The sequence below is a fragment of the Vigna unguiculata genome, chromosome 4 (genome assembly GCF_004118075.2).
Source record: "Vigna unguiculata cultivar IT97K-499-35 chromosome 4, ASM411807v1, whole genome shotgun sequence".
Classification (NCBI taxonomy): Eukaryota; Viridiplantae; Streptophyta; class Magnoliopsida; order Fabales; family Fabaceae; genus Vigna; species Vigna unguiculata.
Window position 1 is genome coordinate 16,285,928 of NC_040282.1, and position 16,067 is coordinate 16,301,994.

At 37.0% G+C, this 16,067-nt stretch overlaps 1 protein-coding gene across 1 annotated transcript; it reads right to left on the reverse strand.

The window, feature by feature from the left end:
• Window positions 1-13,731: 13,731 nt before the first annotated feature.
• On the reverse strand, window positions 13,732-14,443 carry LOC114182396. The gene has a single exon (XM_028069266.1). It carries the CDS (start codon window positions 14,347-14,349, stop codon window positions 13,954-13,956), a length of 396 nt encoding a protein of 131 aa, XP_027925067.1. The 5' UTR covers window positions 14,350-14,443; the 3' UTR covers window positions 13,732-13,953.
• Between the last annotated feature and the right edge of the window lie 1,624 nt (window positions 14,444-16,067).

A 16,067-nucleotide genomic window follows, 5' to 3' on the forward strand; every position in this document is an offset into this window, starting at 1 on the left:
CAGTTCACTCCTTTTTCCTCTTGGTAGCCACTGAAAAGGTTTTGCCTCACAGTAGTGCCACTCACAGCAACTGCACCGTCAAACAAGTACCTACAAACTGCCAAAAATAGTGAGATTAGAGAATCCAAAACAGAACAATAGCAAGTCAAGCTACTGCGTGAGAGCAAAAAGAATCAGGAAAACAAGAAAAGCTCAAATATGAGGCAAGGACAACATCAAGTGATGGAATTAATAGACAAACCCAATGGATAGCCAATAAAGACAAGCAAGAAAAGAAGCTAACAAATAAAGAAGGCACACAAAAGGAACCTATGGAAGGTATCTAGAATAAGATGAATAAAACCAAACTCAAACAAAGATTCAAAATAAGTTGAATCAAGAATGATAACATATGCAAACATAGTTGACATGGAAATTGACACAAATACTGTTGTGAATTAGCCATTGTTCTTTTTTTTTTATAACTCAAAGTAGTTGATTCAGTAATCAATGTCTATTTTTTTTTTCAGATATTGGTGCATCTAGCAAATCTTTTCACTGTTTTCTTTTCAATCCAAGGTCACATGGAATACTCCTTCTTTAGCAAAGAATTCACAACAATATATCAAAATCAACTCAACTAGATACATACGACTATGGAAAGCAAATGATTCAACTCAAAAAAAACTTTTTAGAAAGACATAAGAGAGAGCCAAAAGAGGTTCGGCCAGTGCAGAACAAATAGAAAAGTCATGCATCAGCTTTCACTCAGGCAGTTTACCAAACAGAAATAGTAGGGAAATTCAATTGCAACTTAGGAAACTATCACAAGAAGGAGTGAAATGTAAAGCAAAATTGTGCACACGGAGAAGGCAAAACAGAAACTACCGTGCATGACCTGAAACTATGCATTAGAATATCAGACCACAAGTGAAAATAAGCAATCAACATCATGGAGCACAATGACATGGTCTTGATTCTAAACAAAAGTGAAACATCAGAACTGAATCAAGAGAAAGCATTTTTTTCCAGACTAATGCATATAATATAACAACATCACAATCACTAACAGAATCAATCAACATGAATCTCAACGAAAATGAAAGCAGCTCAAACACTCCTAGAATACTGCTAAGGAACTGATGTGCCAATCATTGTATGTTAATCCAACAGTTTCAAGAATTTTGTCACAACAATTATGAATCAGATGGCAAAGATACACTAGAATAAAAAGAAAATGTAATGAAAAACTGTTTGCATAACAGATACACAAGCAATATTGGAATTAAGAGCACGGTATTTTGTTAAGCAAACAGGAATTACTGATGCACAATTGTAAAATAGTTTTAGCACTGATTCATACAAATATAAACTGCAGGACTGAATTTCAATAAGAATTTGAGTAAACTTAAATGATACTGCTAGATAAGAACTGCATCATAACAGAACCAAGCGAGATGGCCTTGCCTAAGCGAGCATTCGCAAAACTTCTCAGGCTCTCTGTCGCGATCTCACCTAAGCAAGAGTCTACCGCTTAAGCGAGGGCACCCCTCTTGCCTAAGCGAGGGCTCCTGGGTTGAGCGAGATCTACTGCAGGCCACGCTGTATTCTTCACTGGGTTGTGATGGATTGTTTGATTGATTGATTTACTCTATTTAAAGCATGAGGTATGTGAAATGCATTAAATATTTGTCGTTATGAATTGGATTGATGTGTTAGGGTGATCTTGGTATGTAAAACAAATGAGATGGTTGGTAATTAAAGTGGCATGGTATCGGTATGAAATATAATTCTATATTTCATGGTTTGAGAATGATGTGTTGGTGCAGATTTTAACATGGAATATGCATGAGGATTGGTTATAAAGGTTGGCATGAGATTTATATGCATGAGAAGTATTACTTGGTTGGTGGAATATGATTGGTATGTGGTTAGGACGTAATTCCATAGGTCTCTAGGTGAGACTTTATGGTGGTGCCTTAGTTGGTTGGGACGTAATTCCATGACCCCTATTAGTGGGAGTTCATGGTGGTGCCCCATCTATATAATTTAGTAAGGATTCAAGGTAAGGTTGCATCCTGGCGCTTTAAGGAGTCAGTTAGACTCACATAGAGCAGACTGACTCTTGTGGTGAGAGTAGCAGGATGCCTGAAACTCATTAAGGGCTAACCTTGTGTGTGGAGGATTGAGACATTGTAACACTTGGCTCGGGGTGAGCAGCTCGGGGGTGAGCAGGGAAATCCACCACAAGTGTAAGCATCCGCTAAATCCGACTAATTATATGTATCCGGATGAGTCGAGTCTGAGTCTTAGTGTATTGTTTGAAAAGTCATAACTTGTTCGGTTGACGCATACTGTTTTGGAATGTGAAATTGTATGTAACTACATTATAAGTTATTTTTCGGCTCTAGCTTACCCTTCTGTTGTTTGTCGTATGTCCTGTATGTGTGGTTTTCTCTTTTTGATGTGAGCAGATGTGAGAAATACCCCTGGTCATCAGGGTGATGGAGGTTCCGCTGCATAGCTTGTCTGAGCTGGATTCTATTGGCTGGGCTTTTCTTTAGGGCTATGGACCATGTACTCTTTGTCTTTGGGCTTTAATTCTAAATACTGTTAATTTTTTTTTATACTTTGTTATCAGAATCGTGGTGTCCCCTTTTCCTATTCGAGTTTCTCTTGGATAATTGTGAGGAGTAGTGTCTATACTCCAGAACTATGTTTATAATACTATTCCGTGTGACATTCCTTTAATTAGCGTTATTAATTAAGTGAGGTGTTACATTGATGGTATCAGAGCAATTCGTCCTTAGGATGACCTGAGGTTGTCGGTTTGTCATGCCTCGCGGGCGTAAGTTGTCAAGTCTAGTCGAGTTTGTCAGTGAAACCAAAAGTTTTAAGAACAGAAAACATCTTGATAAAGTGATGGGGGTGCACACTCATGATTAGATCAAAGGTTGTTTTTCTTTTCTTAATTCTAATGGTTTGGGGAAGGAAGGGTGACAAACAAAAGGTTTGGTAGTCTGTAATTGACGGGTGTTGCCTTGTATGTTATAGTTTCTGCTGTTACGCCTCTGTGTTTTGTGTCTTGTGTTTGTAGGGATGAGGGAATGCAGATTCAACTCAACTTGACCTACTCACCCTTACCAGGATTGACAGGGCCTATGAGAAAATTTCTTATCTCAAAGGTGCAAAGATGTAGAGGGTTGTATATCGATAGATGATGAAAGTTGAGTCTTGGTTTAGAGGGCTGAGAAATAATGTTGAAAGTTAAGAAGCAACGCTTTGGGTTGAGAGAGATACAAGATCAAGTTCTAAGATCGTATACCATAAGTTTTACAAGGACGGTTGAGTTTAGAGATTAGTACATGAGAAAATATCGGTGTGTGCTCCTACAACAGGGTTTGAGAAATCAACTTGGTTTTACATCTTGACAATGTCTAAGATTCGAAGTGGAACAGTGATGGAGTATTAACTTGTTCCTTTTTAAGAATATTGAATATGGTGTGAGTTGATTAAGAAAGCTAAGTGAAATCCCCACTGGACTTTAAGATAGCAAGCTATCTAGATGTGAAGGTTCCTTTCACAAGGCTCAAGAGAAGAAGATGATGGATTAATTCAAAACAAAAAGGAAATGGAAAGCACATAAACCATAGAAAACCAAGGACAATTAAAGGAAGAAGAAAACATAAAATGGAAAGGAAAGAAATGGTAAAAATGTGAGAAGCACGCCACTACAAGGCTAGGCTAGAAGCCATGGCAACCTTGAAGATGAGTGGATATGTGCCGCCACTTGCTATGCAAGATAAGGCTTAAAAGTATTCACTCCCAAGGGAGGAAACTCTCACAAATGGTTGAGACACAAGAGTGTTTTTACTTCAAAATGTTCAATCCTTTTACATGTCTAGGAGCACCCCTTATATAGAAGAGTTTAGGGGCCTCTAAGCAAATAAAAGATACCTAAGGATGTCTCTATAAAAACCTAACCCAAGCTTCTAGAAACTAGGTCAAATAAGGTTACAAAAATGAGAGACAAAAGAGCCAACTATGGTGTGTGCAAGGCTAATTTTGTTCTAGCACAAAAGGAGACAAAGAATGTGTCTCATATGTCTCCAAAAAGTGGCCAAAGTGTGCTAAAAACAAAGGAGACCAAAGGTACATAGGTACACTTGTTTTATGCCTTTTACTTTATGCTTTATGCCTTTGCTTTACTCTCTCATCCACATCATTTATGCTCCCCAATCATCATGCGCCACCTAGCATTGCTTTCTTACTCCTAATTAACCTACAAAGCAAATAAACATAGATTAGCATGTTGGCTTAAGTCAAGTCAACTATAGTCAACAAGTCAAACCTAGTGAAAGGTCAACAAGTCAACTAAAGTTGATTCAACTAAGTCAACTTAGAGAATCAAAATAACAAACACAAATGAAAGGGATGAAGGATTCGTGAACTTCCTTTCTAAACATGCTTAGTCTTCTTAAGCATGTGCCTTCATCCTTGGTTGGGGTCAATCCTTAATCATCCTCCCCTTCTTGGAGAGAATTTGACCACAAAGTCTTTAAGCCTTTGTAGATGGAGCTTGACTTGATTTGGGGGAGGTTTTGCGCCTCCCTTTTATGAGCTCTTGTTCCATCTTTTCTAAGGGTACTACCCCTAGCTTTGGTTAGGTCATCCTTCTTTTCTAGACCACTCTTCTTCTCATGCTTGCACATTGGGTCTTCCTTTTGAGCCTTGCAAGAGAAGAAAGAATGGTGATGTCCATCTTGCTTTGGAAATCTTTTTTTAGAGGCAAGTAACACTTTGGAGGTAACTTGCTCTTTTTCTTTTTCATCTTTTCTCTTATCTTTCACTTTATTTTGGTCCTCATTTGCTTGATTGGGTGAGAGAGGTAGGAGTGTGAACTTCTTGCCTTGGAAGGAGAAAGCATAGGTGTTAGCATGGCCATCATAAAAGACTTTTCTATCAAATTGCCATGGCCTACCTAACAAAATATGAGTTTCTTCCATAGGCATAACATCACATAACACCTAATCTTTAAAATTTCCAATTGAAAAGTTAATGAGGACTTGTTGAGTTACTTTAATGTCTTCTTCCTTAAGCCATGATAGCTTGTAGGGCTTGGCATGAGGGATAGTTTTCAAGCCAAGCTTGTCCACAACCCTTGTACTAGCCACATTTATACCACTTCCATAATCTATGAGGAGGGGACATAGTTTGTCATTGATATGGCACCTTGAATGAAAAATATTTTGTCTTTGAGAAGGGTCAAGTTCCTTGGAAACTTGTCTTAGTTGGTGCCTTATCATTAACAATCCACCTTCAAGGGGTTTAATCCTTTCACTTGAAGAAGAAGTGTGGGAAGAAGTACTTTTGGGGGAAAGGGGAGAAGAATGTTCACTCTTTACTTCTCTTTTAAGGTTTAAGGCCATGGTTCTTTTGGTAGGACAATTTGAAGCTATGTGTCCATATCCCAAACACTTAAAACATTTTATAGAACTTATCCTTATACCTTGAGAAGAATTAGGAGTTTCATTAGAAGGCCTAGATGAATTAGTCATAGGAGGTGGGTCTTGGGAACTCTTGAGTGGTAATTTATCATGTTTTCTTTCTTTATCTTTCCAAGTACTAGAATAGTAGTCATTGTATGAACCACTCCTCTTGGCCTCTTTTTTCTTTTGTAATTGAGTTTCAACTTTGATGGCCAAATGTAAAACTTTGTCAAGAGAGGAGTACTCATATAACTCTACTAAATCTTGTATGTCCCTCCTTAACCCACTCACAAATCTAGCTTCCTTTTCCTCTTCACTTTTAAATTGGAGTCTTACTTTTAGAAGCATGGACTCCATTAACTTGTAATATTCATCCACACACATGGACCCTTGTTGAAGCCTTTGGAGCTTCAAAAGAGTCTCCCTCCTATAGTAGGAAGGAACAAATCTAGCGCGCATCAAATTTTAAGGTCCCTCCAAGAAGTCGCGAGTGACTCTTGGTTAATATTGTCCATACATAATTGATGCCACCAAGTCATGGCATAATCCTCAAACTCTAAGACTACCAAATCTACTTGCTTTTGATGACTAACTACATGAATGGTAAAAATTTGGTCCACTTTTTGTTCCCACTCAATGTAGATGTTTGGGTCATTTTCTCCTTTGAACTTAGGAATCTTTGGAGTTTGCTTCTCTTGTGATGGTTTGCGCCTAGAATGCCCTCTTTTCCTCGCCTCTCTTTCTTGCTCCTTAGCTTCAAGCCTTTGAATGTGCTCTTGAATTCTTAGGTCACTTTGTCCCTTGTCCTTTCTCAATTGTTCAAAGGCCTCCTTCCTAGACAACTCCAAATCCCGAAGCAATCTCATCAATGTATTATTTTTGTTTGGTGTAGGTGCATTTGATGAACTTGCCATGATTCCTACAACAAAAACACTCAAATCTGAGACAAAATAAAGGGATTAGGGGTTAGACAACATGAAAATCGAGACCAAATCCAACCCAAAAGGCAACTCAAGTGTTTTAGATCACACTCCCAAAGTAACAAGGCAAGGCTAGTACTCAAAATCCACCAAAGGAGTGAAGCAAACACTTTTAAAAACTTGTTCAAAACCTTCAAATGCAAGACAAGTGATTCGGCCACAACACCCCAAGAGTTTCAAGAAAAGAAAACTACTAAGACAAAACAAAGAACACCTAGTGATAAGCAAGAAAAGCACAAAAACAAGGAAAGCTAAACTCTAAGGAAAGAAAAATATTAGTGACAAAACTTTGAACAACACTAACACAAGAAAAGCAAATTTTTAAGACTCTATGGAAAGTACTTGACAAGCATCTTGAAGTCTTAAATCATGCATGCACCAAGAAAGATCATAACCAAGTTAAAGCATGGAACTAATTAGCCAATATCACCCAATTCTCAAGTATGAAAACTAGTAGCATAACACCTAGTGAAAAACACACTTTTAGTTCACCAAGGAGCAAGGTTGCTCTCGATTTTTAAGCAAAAAATTAGTGCAAATTTTTCTTCTTTCACAACTAGTTTCATAAAATGGTGAGAAAGAGTTTTAGGTGCCTTGGACACTTAGTTCCTCAACTTTTAGACCAAAATCAATTTCATGGAGCATACATCAAGCAAGACATAAAGTGAAAGCAAGATTCAAATACTTGGAAAAACAAGAATAAGAAAACTTCAAGCTACCATATGACATATGACTCAAGCAAAAGTTAGGCACATTTAAAGACTCAAACATGTAGCTATCATGCATTTAAACTTTTGGAAATGAAGGTCAATGATTAAGCACACAAAGACATGTTATCCAACAATATTTAGGAGTAAGAAGAATAACAAAAACAGTAGCCAAAACTACCCAACATAACCTGAAAAACGTTGATTCGCGGTGATCTCGGCAACTCTGACCTTTGCTTACTATTTCAATCATAACTCTCTCCACCGAACTCCAAATGCATTGGTTCTTTTTTTGTTAAAAACTAGACTAACAGAGCTTTCTTTGGACATCAAGAACGTAATTTTTGGACCACTGAGCAGGTGCAGTTTAATCTTTTAAAATCGTGAACAGTTTTTGCCAACATTGTTTTTATGTGGACCATTCAAAGATAGCTACAAAAGACAAGGTTAGAACATGAAAACACCATATTCAAGGACAACCAATGCTCTAGATACCAAATGATGAAGGATTAACTTGTTCCTTTTTAAGAATATTGAATATGGTGTGAGTTGATTAAGAAAGCTAAGTGAAATCCCCACTGGACATTAAGATAGCAAGTTATCTAGATGTGAAGGTTCCTTTCACAAAGCTCAAGAGAAGAAGATGATGGATTAATTCAAAACAAAAAGGAAATGGAAAGCACATAAACCATAGAAAACCAAGGACAATTAAAGGAAGAAGAAAACATAAAATGGAAAGGAAAGAAATGGTAAAAATGTGAGAAGCACGCCACTACAAGGCTAGGCTAGAAGCCATGGCAACCTTGAAGATGAGTGGATATGTACCGCCACTTGCTATGTAAGATAAGGCTTAAAAGTATTCACTCCCAAGGGAGGAAACTCTCACAAATGGTTGAGACACAAGAGTGTTTTTACTTCAAAATGTTCAACCCTTTTACATATCTAGGAGCACCCCTTATATAGAAGAGTTTAGGGGCCTCTAAGCAAATAAAAGATACCTAAGGATGTCTCTATAAAAACCTAACCCTAGCTTCTAAAAACTAGGTCAAATAAGGTTACAAAAATGAGAGACAAAAGAGCCAACTATGGTGTGTGCAAGGCTAATTTCGTTCTAGCACAAAAGGAGACAAAGAATGTGTCTCATATGTCTCCAAAAAGTGGCTAAAGTGTGCTAAAACAAAGGAGACCAAAGGTACATAGGTACACTTGTTTTATGCCTTTTACTTTATGCTTTATGCCTTTGCTTTACTCTCTCATCCACATCATTTATGCTCCCCAATCATCATGCACCACCTAGCATTGCTTTCTTACTCCTAATTAACCTACAAAGCAAATAAACATAGATTAGCATGTTGGCTTAAGTCAAGTCAACTATAGTCAACAAGTCAAAGCTAGTGAAAGGTCAACAAGTCAACTAAAGTTGATTCAACTAAGTCAACTTAGGGAATCAAAAATAACAAACACAAATGAAAGGGATGAAGGATTCGTGAACTTCCTTTCTAAACATGCTTAGTCTTCTTAAGCATGTGCCTTCATCCTTGGTTGGGGTCAAAGATTTGAAGTGGAACAGTGTGGGAGGTTTACAGTTAAGGGTGGAGGCCATGAAGTGTATAGGGAAAGTAGATGTGTAGTTGGAAGCTTATGGGAGGCAGAGCTTTGAAGATCAACCAAATATGATGATGTTATAGGAGAAGGAAGTATATTAGGAGTTATATACCAGATCAATTCAGTAAGGAGTAGTCGGGTCTTCTCAGCGGTAGTAGTTACCCAAGTTAGGAGGAGAAGGGATGTTCTAAGTAAAGTGGCCCACAAAAGAGGAAGGTTTGACATTGGATATGAGATGGACAATTTCAAGCATCAGAAAGAGAAGCACATAGTTAAGTTTTTTTCTTGTAGGGAAGGACAATTAGTAATGTCACAGCACAAGGAAAGAGGAAAGGAAAATAAAAGTTTTGAGTAGCTATGAGAGTGTTTGCGATGATTTTCACTAAAGTGGCCAGCATAGGTGATCTAATTTAAAAGATACATGTTACAAAGGTGGTGATTGGATTATGGGTTTTGGCCTCACTTAGGGTCGTGCACTCTTTGATGTCGCCAATATGGTAAAGAAGTCATGGTGGTCTGCAAGAAGGAGCTGAGTTTGAGATAGTGGTTTTTGCTACAATAGCGGCCAAGTGAAGATTCACTCAGGTGTGTGGCGCCTTCGTGGTGATCAAGGTATTTAAATTCAAACCCAAATTGAATTTTTTCCTTGCAAGGTTGGGACATAGTCTCAAGGGTGAATTGGTTGTTTTCTCAATCTCATTCCAACGAGGTGGTGTTCTTTGATTAAAAAGGGATAAGTCAGTGATTGCGTATGAAGTACGGATCAAGCTAAATAGTAGGGGTAGAGTGTCACATTAATCAGAGTCACCTAACAAAGGAAAGTGAATAATAAACGGAAAGGATTTTAATAGTACAAGAGTTTGTAGACGTGTTCTAAAGCAAGTATTAAAATTTTAACCTTGGTGTGGTGAAGTTCACTTTTGCATGGTGTGTGAAGGAAGACTTGTGCCAATAGTTCCTAATTGGACGGTTCCTACTGAGAATTAGAAGTAAATACGGAAGTGGGGAAAGGTTGGAGAAGTAGTGGCTTATACTAAGTATAACCACAAGGATGACTGCATGTTTGGTGAACCTTAAAGGAGAGGTAGTGGGAGGATAGACTTTTTGGCCTATGGTTTTAAAAGGTGGAAACATGATGAAGGTAAGGAGTTTCAAACAGGTTAGCGTATCATCAAGGTTTAGCGGCGAGTTTTCCAAATCTGAAGAGAGTCTTTAGAATGTTCAAGATGAGTATTGACAAAGGTTAGAGTGACTAGTAAGACATATGGTTTAAAAAAAAGGTGGATGCGATGCTGAGAAAATAGGATGTTAAGGCTATAAATAGGGGAGTCCAAAGGGTTTTGCAAGTTTCATAGAAGTTTTAGAGGAAGGTTTCTCAGCGATGATTGATTCCTTGTCACGACAGACATGAAAGGAGCATCATTTTGAGTAAATAAATAAGTGACTTTTTGTGTTGATCAGAGTAGCGCAACGGGATGATGACAAGTCCTACTTATAAAGGGTAAGAGGTGCGCGAAAAGATTTATCTTACTCACGACCTAGAGGATTACTACGACAACCAGTTCCTTTTAAACAACAAAAGTGTCACTCTTATGAGTATCAATTAAGGATGTTCAGGGATCGTTTAAAGTTGGAATTATGGAGTTACTCAGAGAAAGTTGTGCAAGAGAAGTAAGAGATGGTTTGAGTTATGATTTCAAGTTAGGGTGTCAACTTGGAAGTGCGAAAGTGAGAATAGATGTTTAGCCAGAAAATGGAATTCGAGATCTGTGATTTGATGAGTTAAGAGTAAGGGTTGGTTGAGAAACATAAGTGTTTGGGTTGGGAAGAGAATGTGTGAGGAGATTTCATTACCCTAGTCATCCAACTAGACTAGTGAGTCTCTTGATAAGGTTGGGGAAGAAGCAATTCAGAAAAATCTTAGTTGAGAAGTATCTTAGAGTTGATAAGTATAAATCAAGCTAGAAACTTCAAGTCAAGGAAAGACATGGTTCTAAGGCTTTTGTGGAAGGATGGTTACAAGTTAGTAGATCAGAAATGAAGGTGAGATGCCGAAATCAATTGGGTGGTTGTAATAGATGAAAGTTTAATTTGGAAATGGAATGACTTGGTTGAGGACCTTTTTACCATTGGTTTGAGTCAATAAAGGAGACAAGATGTTATGAGTGCCGTCATGGATAAAGGTGACCAAGGTGTTGATATGAGGCAGTAGACCAGAAGTCGAGGGCGATCAAGTTAGTGTAGTGATGCTTCAAGGAGGGAACAAAATGGTGTGAAGTGATAACTAACATGCTTTAGTTTGAGACTTTAAGTCATATGAGGCTTTGGTAAAAACCTACAAGGGGTAGTGGAGAGCATATGGTAAGTGAGTCAGTATATCAAATACAAGTTAGTGGGGCAAGTATGGAGTAGCATTCCAGTTTTAAGGCTACATGATTAGGAGTGCTTTGAGAGTAATGACTAAACTAATCTATACAGTTGAACACATATCGATTAGCACGAAGGCAAAGTTTCTAACGACTATAGGTGTTGGGGTAGTTATATCAGTTGTGTCTGAATGGTGGTTCTCAAAGGATATAAGGAGAACATAGTTCCTTCCTTCCTCATCGATGAATTTTCGAGGACGAAAATTTTTGTTGTTGGGAAGAATGTAAAACCCTCTTTTCTGCCCTTAAAATTTAAAGGGGCCTAGCCCCATCTGTTGGGCCTAAGCATTGGCCCATAGGGGGTCCAAAGCCCCTAAGGCAGCCTAACCCCTCTCATTTTTACCATTCTTGTAAAAACAATACCTTACTCTCTCCCATTTCCCTCTCAACAGAAGCTCTGCTAGGGTTTGGTTCCCTCTTGTTAGTGCTAGATCAAAAGCTCAGCTCATCTCACGTAAGTTGGTCCTTGAACCGTACTCCCTCCTTTCTAAGTTTGTTTTCGTGGTTTCTGTTAGGGTTCACAATAGTAACCATGTTATTCTCTCTGTGTCGCTGTTCCAGTTCGTAAACTTGCTCTTGGAGCTGCTGAGTTCATTGGCTTAAGGGTCACAGTCTGTTATTAGCTTAATTCCAGGTAAGGGAAGCTAGACCATTTTCGTGTTTGAAGTATGTGGTTTGTATTTATGTATGAATGATTTGTGTGGGAGTGCTCGACTGTTTTTCTAGTTTGTAGGCTTAGAACAGTGGGAGGGAACTGTTACTTTCGCCCAAGCGAGTTCATCTCGCCTAAGCGAGAGTAGCAGTACCTAACCCAGGAGTTTTGCTCGAATACTCGCTCAGGTGAGCAAGTTGTGTTTTGAGCGAAAGACCATCTCGCTCAGGCGAGATGGCCTCGACTCAGCGAGCATTCGCGAAACTTCCAAGCCCTCTATCGCGATCTCGCTTAAGCGAGGGCTCCTAGCTTGAGCGAGATCCACTGCAGGCCACGCTATATTCTTCACTAGGTTGTGATGGATTGTTTGATTGATTAATTTACTCTATTTAAAGCATGAGGCTTGTGAAATGCATGAAATATTTATGGTTATGAATTGGATTGATGTGTTAGGGTGATCTTGGTATGTAAAACAAATGAGATGGTTGGTAATTAAAGTGGCATGGTATCGGTATGAAATACAATTCTATATTTCATGGTTTGAGAATGATGAGTTGGTGTGAATTTTAACAGGGAATATGCATGATGATTGGTTAAAGGTTGGCATGAGATTTATATGCATGAGAAGTATTACTTGGTTGGTGGAATATGATTGGTATGTGGTTAGGACGTAATTTCATGGGTCTCTAGGTTAGACTTTATGGTAGTGCCTGTTGGTCGAGACATAATTCCATGATCCCTGTTAGTGGGAGTTCATGGTGGTGCCCCATTTATATAATTTAGTAAGCATTCAAGGTAAGGTTGCATCCTGACGCTTTAAGGAGTCAGTTAGTCTCACATAGAGCGGACTGACTCTTGTGGTGAGAGTAGCAGGAGGTCTGAAACTCATTAATGTCATCAAGGTGATGGAGGTTCCGCTGCATAGCTTGTCTGAGCTTGATTCTGTTGGCTAGGCTTTTCTTTAGGGCTATGGACCATGTACTCTTTGTCTTTGGGCTTTAATTCTAAATATTGTTAATTTATTTATATTTTTTTTATAGTTTGTTATCGATCGTGGTGTCCCATTTTCCTATTCAAGTTTCTCGTGGATAATTGTGAGGAGTAGTATCTATACTCCAAAACTTTGTTTCTAATACTATTCTGGGTGACATTCATTTAATTAGCGTTATTAATTAAATGGGGTGTTACAGGGTACATGTATTCCAAATGTAGAGAGACACCACATTTTATCTCTTTTAATAATTCTAATTCAGGTACTCATCAAATCAGAATATTATTCAGAATATCTACACAATAACCTTTCATGACAAATATATCCTTAATCATAAACTTAATATTATCATATCACATTGTAATTTTAATTAATCAGATAACGATCCTAACATATTTAAATAATATATATGTAACCCAAAAATTCTATAAAAATAAAGATAATATATATATATATATATAATCATTCTCATTGTTATATTCAATTAAAAATTTCAAATATTATCATATTCATATCCATATCTAATTAATAAAAAAAATTCTCTTAAATTAAAAATATACGTAAACGAATCTATATATATAAACGAATCTATACATAGGTAAACCAATCTAGATATCATTTGTCCCTCTATACATTCAATACGTTAAATAAAACTTGTACTTAAATAGTTTCTATATGATCAATTTATAAAATTTGCAATTATTTAATAAACAAATAAGATTTATTTATTAAATAACCAGTTATTTATTAAAATAAAGAAAAATAGCCTACTTACAAAGTCAAACAAACCTATAGAAATTTAAGAACACTACCCATTTTTTTTATTGAAAAACACTTAGTATAAAATTAAACACAACGAAATTAATAATAATCTATCAATACCTAAAATAAATATTTCGGTGTCAGATAAAAAGAACTATATTTCTAAATTCGACAACTTCGCACCGCCGTTCACTCAATTTCACACTCGAGCACACCAGCGTAGTGACGGCAACAATAATTAAAAATAATTACACATACACACAATAGATAAAAAATAAATTATGAAAATATAAAAATAACAGTAATAAATATAATAACTAATAATAAAAGAAATAAAATTTCAACACAATAACAGTGAGGGACTACTCAGGGATAGACAGCAGCACCGGCCGCCACGCTCTTCTCAACAATCGGCGCCGGAACGAAACCGGCACCGCAGCGGCGCTACCGCGCAGCAGTCTACAGCCAGTCCGGGATCGGTAACCGACGCCGACGGAGACAGACGGGAGCAAGCTGCCGAACTCTTGGCGTTTTGTGATCGGCGACGGCGGGGGCGGCGAGGAGAGGAGCAAATCCTTCAGCCTGGAGCGGACCCTGACGTGGCTGTCGGCGGATTCCGGCGGGTCGTGGAGGAGGAGCATGCGGAGAGTCTTGCGGCGGCGACGGCGAAAGACGGGGCTGGCAGTAGGGCTGTGAGTGGCGGTGGTGGTGCAGTGGCTGGCGAGGAGCTTCAAACTGTGGTGAAGTGTGGTAGGCATTTGGATTAGATGGGATTTAGGGAGAGAAAGAGATGTTAGAGTGAGAGAGGTTTCATTTTGATTTTAAGAGAAAACAAGGAACCATCAATTATAACAGTATTTATGAAGTTGGTTGGATACTTAAAATTAAATAAACGGGTGAAATATTTATTTAAAGAATTTATATTTTATGTAATACATTTATTTGTTCATTGTATTTTCATAACATAATTTAAATATTTATTCAGTTTTATGATGCTTCATATATTATAGTCGGTGATTTATATCTGGTTTTTGTAAAAATTGTTCAAATGTTTTATCAATGAATTTTCAATTATTATTGACTACCATCGAATGTGATAGATTCTTATTACACACTTTTTTAGAAGAATTTTTGCAATGTTGAGTAGTTATTCTCGACAAGGATTAGATTTTTATCTATTTAATGAAATAGTCGATAGTCATTTTAAAAATATTTACTTGACCTTTTTGCAAAGAAAGTGTTTTAGTATGTTTGTTCCTCATGTTTAAGTATTTTTATTCTTCATGTTGTGAATGATTATAGGTATATATATTTAGTTGGTTTACATCTAATTTTCAAGAAAGTCCTAGTTCAATAATCAAAGTTTTATATTCTATGATTGTTTAATCTTTCAAAGTTTAATGGTGGATGATTTGTTTAAGGATAACATTTTTACAACTTTTGTGTTGGTGTAATGTGACTAGAGAAGAGGGGATGAATAGAGTCTGTAAACAAATTCAAACACAGTGCACAAACAAATAAAATATTCAAAGTAAAGAGTAGGGGTAGAGAAAATGCACACAGGAGATTTATATTGGTTCACCTTCACTTGAGGATATGTCAAATCTCTTAAGCAACCTACTTAAGATATTTCACTAATCAACACATTTGATAAGTAAAGAGTATTTCCCTCTCTAGTTTACACAAGTTTCAACCTCTTCATGTACATAAGTATAAATCTCTCTATGAATCTTTCTTAATCCCCCCATCAGATTAAGAACTCCAATTACAATGAATAATAAAAAAAACACTCTCATAGTAGAAGTCCATAGTTCAACTCATAGGTTACAACTTCACTTGGTGAAGGATTTACAAAATGTAAGCTCTCAATCCAATATCTTTTTAAACACTATTGATATAATAGTTTCACAACACTTTGTTCTTTCTTAACTCTTTCATTAAACTTCTCGTATGACTTTGCATCCTTTATATAGTTATTGCATTTCAAAAACTTTCTACTTTGAGAATGTGAATTATTATGAAATAATTCTTTAACATTACAAATTATGTAATTAGTTCTTATATTTCAATTACTCAAATAAATATATAAGTTCAAATGATCAACAAGAATAGAAATGAAAAACCACTTAATTAGCTATCAAAGTGTGTTTCAACTCATTTTAATGTAAAATTGAGTTCTATTGTTTAGATAATCTAATGCCTTAGTCATCTAACGACTTAGTTGCATTAGGTCATCTAATGCCTTGTGTCACTTAGGTCGTCTAACACCTTGTGTCACTTAGGTTCTCTAACAACTTGTGTCACTTTGATCATCTAGTGACTTAGGTCGTCTAATGCTTTCTCCTAGTGATTGCCTCTATTGTACTCATTTAACATATTGACTTGTCTACTCGTTAGACTCATCTAATACTAAGACTTGGTCTTTGCATTTTCCAAACTTTGTGCTTATACTATCACACATAACATTTTAATATCA